This window comes from Cibotium barometz, unplaced genomic scaffold, assembly GCF_041138505.1.
Source record: "Cibotium barometz isolate CiBa-2024 unplaced genomic scaffold, ASM4113850v1 ctg370, whole genome shotgun sequence".
NCBI classification, from domain to species: Eukaryota; Viridiplantae; Streptophyta; class Polypodiopsida; order Cyatheales; family Cibotiaceae; genus Cibotium; species Cibotium barometz.
This window is the reverse complement of record NW_028229436.1, coordinates 1,105,061-1,113,294: the sequence shown is the minus strand read 5'-3', so window position 1 is coordinate 1,113,294 and position 8,234 is coordinate 1,105,061. Positions and strand designations below refer to the sequence as shown.

Here is an 8,234-nt window from a genome sequence, read left to right as displayed (position 1 = left end):
CAATAATATGTATCTTAATGATTTTTACTTACAGCAAAACATTTCCATGGGCACCAGATGTCGAATTTGCAAGGTAAATGACATTTTCTTGCACGTCGACTAGTAGAAGACTCCAATGGGAACTGCACAATAGAATTCTATTAGTTTCAATCCAAAGGAAGCACTACATAACTCGTGTACGGTGATTCCTATAAACATCATGAGAGAGAGAGAGAGAGAGAGAGAGAGAGAGAGAGAGAGAGAGAGAGACAAACTCACTTTTCATGATATGCCAAAAAAAATACTCGGGCATCGTCCAGCTGGACCTCCCGAAACCAGTTCAGCACATCGAGGTACGGAACTGACTCTTCTACCAACAGTGTTGAGACCAGTGAATCAATCTGGAACACTCGTTGCTGTACATCCTCGGGCAATAGCGAAATAACAAAACTTCACAAGGAAACATATCAAGAGTGAGGCATCAACTTTAAGAGCCAAGAATGAAAAATTGTGGGAGGACAGAGAAAAGAGTATACCTTAAAACACATCTGAGCACTTTGTCGTTGACTTCAGTTTTGGGATCAAACAAAATGTTGATTTCTTCAGCATGAATCGGGAAATAACATCTATGCCCTCTAATATTAAAGGGTACATAGAACTCCGGCAACAAAAATTGCAGCGCCTCCCGATTCATGGCGTGGAGTGCTCGAACATTTTCCCTTTTTGTTTGCAATGCAAGCATTGCAGCTTGATGTTCCCTTTGAGCGCTTGTCATTAAATTTGCCCGAGTCTGATGCTCATGATCTGGACCTCCCTCGGTCACCTCTTCAATTCTCACTTTTTGTACAGGCCGGACATCCAAAATTTGTAACATTCGTTCATCAGTAAACGTAACTGGTCTAAGTGACTTATCGTATCTGAAACGAAGGGCTATTAGGCTGAAAAAATCCTTGTCCATTACTGTCACCCTGTGTGCGTGGGCAGCAAGAACGTAACTATCCAAAAAAAATTCGATCATCCAATCTTCTGTGGCCTCTTGCAAGAAAAACAAGGCCGATGCCTTCCACCTAAACAAAATTCCATTCTGCTCACAAATTCTCCTGGCAAGCCTCTGGAAAGGCAATCTGGGAATAGCAGCTGTCGGGTGCTTCATAAACTTTTTGATTTCTCGCAGGGCTGCCGAATGCTCTGCGAAACGCCTGAGTCTAGGCTGCGTTTTGGACCATCGGGAAGGACTGCTTGATTTTCTTGATCTTGAGGCTTTCAGAACGCCCATCTTCTTCCCAGTAGATGAGGGAGCTGCATTATCAATGGGTCTAGCTGTATGCCTTACACGAGCCATCTGAAAACGCAAGAAAAAGCAGAAAACTTTGCTATTCAGTAGTACACGATTAACAATTCACCATAAAGCGAGAGAGGGGGGCCAAGAAAGCAATATGCACTTCCTCGCGTTATGGTGAATCCATTCACCATAACGAGAGATGAAGGTCCACAGAAACACAATAATTTTTCTCGCATTATGGTGAATTCATTGACAACAATAAGAGGCGGATTATCGTGCATTCTTTGAGCTTCGATCTTGCGTTAAAGTGATTTGATTCACTATAACGCGAGACTAAGAGCCAGTCAAATCAAAACAATCCTCCTCGCGTTATAGTGAATCGATCTACTACAACGGGAGGAGGGTTCTCCCGAATCTCTTACCTTTCCGTCTAGCAGTTTGGTGAGTCGATTCACCATAACACATAGAGCAGTATTGAGATTCTAATGACTCGTCGTCTGCTTTACGCTGAATCGAATCACCATGACGGAGGGCAAACAGTCGAAGAGAAAACAACGGCAGGGGCAAACAGTCGAAGGAAAAACGAAACAATCAAGTATTATACAAGAAACACAAAACAATCAAGTAATACACTTTCATCACATTCTATGAGTGGGAATGGATGGAGATTGTCGTGCAGGAGGTGATTTAATTGACACCAATAAGAGGTGGATTATCGTGAATCCTTTGCCCTTTGGTCATGCGTTATGGTGAATTCACCATAACGCGAGTCTAAGGGCCAGTCAAAGCAAAACAATCCTCCTCGCGTTATAGTGAATCGATTTTCGCGAATCTCTTACGTTTGCCTTCTCCCTTGGTGATTCGATCCACCATAAGACATGGAGCTTATTGAGATTCTAATGGCCCGTCGTGTGCTTTAAGGTGAATCGAGTCACCACGGCAGAAGGCAAACAGTCGAAGAATAAACAATGGCACAGGGCAAACAGTCGAAGAAAAAACAAAACAAACAAGCAATATACAAGAAACTTACAAAACAATCAAGTATTATACAAAAACTTACATTTCTTGCTTGTGAATGGATGGAGACTGTCGTGCAGGTGTTGGAAAGTCGGTTCAGTACTGTGGCGGTAGTCGGAAGTCAGCTGGAGGCAAGCAGGAGGACGGACAAGGCAAAATCGATAAGAGGACGAAAAGGTGGCGTGATTAACGGCTTTGATTAGTCTTTAGAGCGAACACACGTGCTGGCGGGCTGCCAGGGCGACTAGGCGGCGCTAACGTGTCGTATAGCATTAAAAAGGGCTTTGATTAAACTTTATACCTTGTACACGTGCTAGGTACACGGCGGGATGCCACGTGGCATTCATGGAATGGCGGGTGAAAACGCGGCGCTGACGTGTCGCGTAGCATTAAAAGCGGATTTTGTAGGATACTCATCTCATTTATTGCCTCTTTTGCTAGGTACACGGCGGGATGCCACGTGGCAGTCATGGAATGGCGGGTGAAAACGCGGCGCTGACGTGTTGCGTAGCATTAAAGACGGATTTTCTAGGATACTCATCTCATTTATTACCTCTCATTTATCCCACCAACGGCCTTTATCTCCATCAACGACTGACTATCTCCTACAACCCTCCTTCATCAATCATCCTCCTGTATCCAACGTCAAAGACAAACCTCCAACCTCCTTCATCTCCATCTCCTGCGACGATTGTATACAATTCGTTTTCCTGGTATTTTTATCTCCTTTGTGCTTTTTTCTTCTTTTGTTATTTCATTGTTTTGGTTTCAGTCGTGGAGAACTTCTTGCTTTGTCTTTTCATCGCGTTAAGGTGAATTGAAAACCTATGACTCCTCGCGTTATGGTGAATTGACTGCGAAGTAGAGTATTTTAATTCGTTCGACACCTCCTCTCTCAGTATGGGTACTGGAGAACTATCTTTATTTTTAATTCAACATAACGTTAGAGGCGTTGCCAAAGGATGATAAAGTCGTCATATTGCGGTGAATTAATTCACCACAAAGCGAGCGAAGGTCCCATAGGAAGCACAATACTCCTCCTCGCATTATGGTGAATCGATTCACCATAACGCGAGAAGAGGTCCTTGACTTAGCTGCAATTTTATTTGCGTTAGGGAAAATAGATTCACTACAACGCGAGGAGGAATACCTGAATTCCTCTGGCATCTCCTCTCGCGTTATGTTGAATCCATTTACATTTTCTTCTTTTGTTATTTCGTTGTTTTGGTTTCAGTCGAGGAGAACTACTTGCTTTGTCTTTTCATCGCGTTAAGGTGAATTGAAAACCTATGACTCCTCGCCTTATGGTGAATTGACTGCGAAGAAGAGTATTTTAATTCGTTTGACACCTCCTCTCTCAGTATGGGTACTGGAGAACTATCTTTATTTTTAATTCACCATAACGTTAGAGGCGTTGCCAAAGGATGATAAAGTCGTCATATTGCGGTGAATCAATTCACCACAACGCGAGCGAAGGTCCCATAGGAAGCACAATACTCCTCCTCGCATTATGGTGAATCGATTCACCATAATGCGAGAAGAGGTCCTTGACTTAGCTGTAATTTTATTTGCGTTAGGGAAAATAGATTCACTACAATGCGAGGAGGAATACCTGCATTCCTCTGGCATCTCCTCTCGCGTTATGTTGAATCCATTTACACCACAGAGATTTGTTGTTTAAGATCGACTGTCTCTTGATTCATTGCTTGCACTAATATTTTCCATGTCTTTTCTACAGACTTGAATTCAGCCATGTCGCAAGTTCAAGTCGAATTTGATGTGGACGAAGAGATCAAAGAAACTCCTGCAACTCTATTATATGACTTCCTGTACAAATGTCGACATCATGATTTGCACCCTGCAATTTCGTTGATGTTCAATAGCGATTTTTCTCTGGAGGAAACATTGTCTAGCCATCATGGATACTTCGAAGAGGCAAAGCAAGAGTTTGACGAGCTCACAAATGAAGAACCAATGATGATTGATGGGAAAAGTCACATTCATTTTAATCTCAAGGTTTCGCCGGATAAGAAGCAGAGGTTAAACAGGGATTGGCACAAGGTGCCATGTGACAAGAAGAGAGCCTTGCTTTGCCCTTTTCACAAAAGAAAGTGCCGCTTGATGGAATACTCCTACGCCTTCTTATGCTTCTTGCACATGAACGTGCAATTAACAGATGAAGAAGGTACAGAGCCGCTTGCAAAAATTGAAAGTGAAGACACGATTTCTCGTCAGGCAAGTCCCACCGCTGAGGATGCTGCTGAAGAGGAGGACACTCCTCATGTCATTGAGGAGTTCAATGTTGAAGAAGAGAGGAAGCTTAGTTCGGTGGTTGATATTGAGGCAGTTAGAGAACAAAACAGTGATGTAGGTCAGCTTGTGATTGAATCAGATGACTCCTCCCCCATTCCAACGCCATTACTCCCCTCCTACCAAGTAGGAGATTCAGAGTATATATTGCTGACAGACATACAACGTGTATTTAACTTAAGGGAAGATCAGTGCATAGCTTTCATAGCCCAGAATCTGGAGGTCGATGACAATTTTGTAGATGATGATGGGATAGACAAGTACCTACTAGTGGATAGCCATGTAAAAGACACTGAGTTCCTTTCTGCTGCAGCAACACTAAATATGATCTATGCTGATGCCCTTAGATATGAAGGAAAAGATGCCACAGAGGAAGAGCTACAAGAAGCAAGGGACAGATTGAATATCACCAACATGGGAGGGTGTAGGGATGTGCCAAACAAGTCAGCGGAAAACGTTCCTAGTTCGAGCACTAATTTATGGCAAGACGCCTTGCTTGAAGCAGATGAGAACCAAGAGGTTAGTTTTTTTTTGTTCTGGATTTGGCTTTATCAACTTTGTCCTGAAATGTTTGGTGATGTTGTTTCTGGCTAATGCTCCTTTATTTTTTCAGTTGGAAATATATGAAGACACATTCCTCAAACGTGCTTCAGGCAAGCGTATGGCGGGATTGGGCCACGATTCGACACTAGGAACATATATACACCGCCTAAAATTCCCTCAAATTGTGATATTCCACGCTAGCTACTCGAAGGACAACGCCAGTTTTCCTCTGATGGCGATAAAGACTTTATCCAGGTATTTAGGTGGCTACCACGTAAGGCTGAATGCAAACAAGGCAATACTTCTGGAGCGGCAAGCAGCTGTTCGAATTTTTGGAGAGGGACCTGGAGTATATTCGTTAAGATGTAAATATTATTTAACATATGCTGCTTACGGGTTGGCATGTGGAATCACAGATCCCAATCTGTTGAGTGATTGCGGGAAGAAGCATCTTCTTAGAACAGCAAGACCAATGGTCCCTCTTGTGCCATTAATAGAGGATGAAGAAGATGATGCAGAAACGTCAACAAAAAAGGCTCGGCTGGGGGAAGTCTCTGTTCAAGATTAACAAATTTAGATTGTTCCAGTTTCTCAGAAGTTTCGTCATATTTCTCAATACTCTTCTTGTTTACCATTGCAAACTATGAAATGTATATATATTGGAAACATTTATATGGGACATAGATGAAAGCTCTTGTTCTTTTAAAATCTTTCTCAGTTACATCATTGTTTTACAATATATATTTCAATGATCAATTTTCTTCCACACTCTGCCCTGTCTTTGTCGTTGTCTTAGCCATTCAGCATGATTCTGCCTTCCCTGTGAGGAGACATATATTGAACGTCTCCGTTCAGCCTGAACCTTTCTTATTGCACATGACACAGCTGATTCAGCATGTTTGATCTTCACACGAGCCCTCACTTGAATCCGCCTATACCACCACTGACATAGTTGCTTCATGGGATTACTTTTCTTTATTCCTCCTCCATGTTGAGTGGCCCTTTGATAGGCACAACGTGCTTGCCAATGAGATCTTTCCATGCCTTGGGTAGACCAAATCCCAAGGCTTCCAAACTCTTCCGCAAAGAAGGTTCCATGTGCATGCAAAATGTGCTACAAATGCTCAACAACAACAAGACATTTAGTATCGTACAATATTTTTTGAACAACAAAAAATACTCAAAGCTGTAGGTTTTCAAGTAATAACCATGTATTGTGTCAAGTTTGTCGCACCCCATGCCTTTTCATAGCTAGTGTAGAACTCTGTCACAACTGCCTCAAATTTCTCAACATCCCCATCTTCAAACCTTGCTTTTTGCAACAAAGGTGCTAGGCGATCAAGCGCCAACCACGCTTTGGCCTTTGCCACCCTTGCTTGTCTTGAAGAGCCTCGGTCAGGTACAGCTGCATGAAGCTTCCTCCACACCTCAAAATCTGTACCCAGATGACCTCTCTGGGTATGATTAGATAAGAACTTTCTGGCTTTTGCACCTCCAAAACATGGTTTGCTAGGAACATTTCCGGTCTTCCCTGATCTTCTCAAGTCCTTCTCAATCTTCACTTGACCACAATGTAAACCTGCATCTGAAAGCACTTGCTCTATTTTTTTAATAGTTCTTTCACTCTCTACTGCTGGTTTCATATTCCATGAAAATTCGATGTACATGTAGACTAGTTTCTCAATTATTCTAACCAGCGCATGCAAAACACAAATATGAACTCTGATCAAAGGGATAGGAAGAATTGGATCCCAAGTAGGATCCACTCCTGGAGCATCACGATTTGGAGGTTCACGCCTATTACTGATTGCATTTGGGCATTTCCATTCTCTCTCTTTTCCTCCTTTGGAGACACCTCGTTCGGTCATACAATACAGGCAAGGATACTTGGCCATTGCTCCTTGGGAAATACCAAACATGCATTTCAAGGTTTTAAGATCTGCAGCCAGGTGCCATTCAACCTCATATTCACCATATCCTTCTACATAAAGCTTTTCGCCATTCGACTGCTGCTGGATAGTGGAAGGAAGCTCAGTCTGGTTGAAGTACCACTTCAGAATTTCATGGGTCTCTGTTGGAACCTGTTAACAACAACTATTAGATTGTCTACAACATCATAACAAGAGGATAGCAACATAATATTCTTTATTTAAAAATGGATAGCACGTCACCTCAAATGCAGCCAGCCACCAAATCTCATTTTCGGATTGTACACTAAAGTGCTTCTCATCAGCATTACTGATACTTGCATCCAAAGCTCTATTCATTAAAGTAATGCTAACCCTTTCCAGCTTCTGTCCTTTGATCACCTCACTCTCATCAAGTTTCAAAACAAATTTCAGCCTTCCATTGCACTCATGTACACTGATGTCATAAAATTTCACCATAGCCATTTGTAATTTACGAACATCCATGATGAAATTGTTGAACTCTGTAAGCTCTATAATTTTCTGTTCCCCGCTCTTTTTAGTCACTGTCAATGTGCTAGACACGTGACAAGGCTCTCCAACAAGTTCGACCATTCCCAAGTTGAGAATATTTCGAGCTTTGTTTACGTGAAATGGTTTTGGAATGGGAATTACTGTCTTTTTTCCAAGCTTGCAATTGAAACCCTCTTTTACTTTATTAAACAACATCCTGTAAGACTTTGTGCTTATACCAGCCATGTCACATATACCTTGTGCATCTGCAGGCGTGAATGCTTCACTCACCTCTTGCAAGGATTGCTTTGCTATGTCTGATCGAAGTCTTGCAAACTTAGGATGCTGTATTGCTGACTCCATGATGTCTCTTGTCAGAATTTTGCCAAATATATCAGAACCTTGCTCTTTTGGACCCACAACATCTGTTACCATCCTGAAGCAACAACGATAGCTATTTCAGTCCACCATTCATCTAACTATACCACCCCCACACCCAATCCCCCATCTCCAAGAAAGGAACTAAAGATGAAAATGAAAGTGAGTGCTCAAAGAAATTTAAGCTCAAAGAAATTATAGATCCCAATACCTGCAAGCTTTTACACGACGCTTCCATTGGCCACCTCCAACATTGAGTTCTTCCAATGGTTTGATCTTTCTCTTGCGTAATCGAGCACCTAATG

The 8,234-nt window shown here is 42.2% G+C and overlaps 1 protein-coding gene across 1 annotated transcript; it reads right to left on the bottom strand.

The window, feature by feature from the left end:
* Positions 1 to 254: 254 nt before the first annotated feature.
* On the bottom strand, positions 255 to 937 carry LOC147602609 (uncharacterized). Its single transcript, XM_086797824.1, has 2 exons — positions 516 to 937; positions 255 to 429 (listed from the first exon to the last, which is right to left on the bottom strand). Exons 1-2 carry the CDS (start codon positions 935 to 937, stop codon positions 255 to 257), a joined length of 597 nt encoding a protein of 198 aa, XP_086653950.1.
* Between the last annotated feature and the right edge of the window lie 7,297 nt (positions 938 to 8,234).

What these genes read in the sequence shown, in the direction of transcription:
- LOC147602609 (XM_086797824.1), bottom strand. Translation starts at nt 937, where the DNA reads ATGGACAAGGATTTTTTCAGCCTAATAGCCCTTCGTTTCAGATACGAT. An exon ending in GTGCTCAGATGTGTTTTAAG is followed by an intron (nt 430 to 515) that starts GTATACTCTTTT and finishes TTCCTTGTGAAG; the next exon opens with TTTTGTTATTTCGCTATTGC.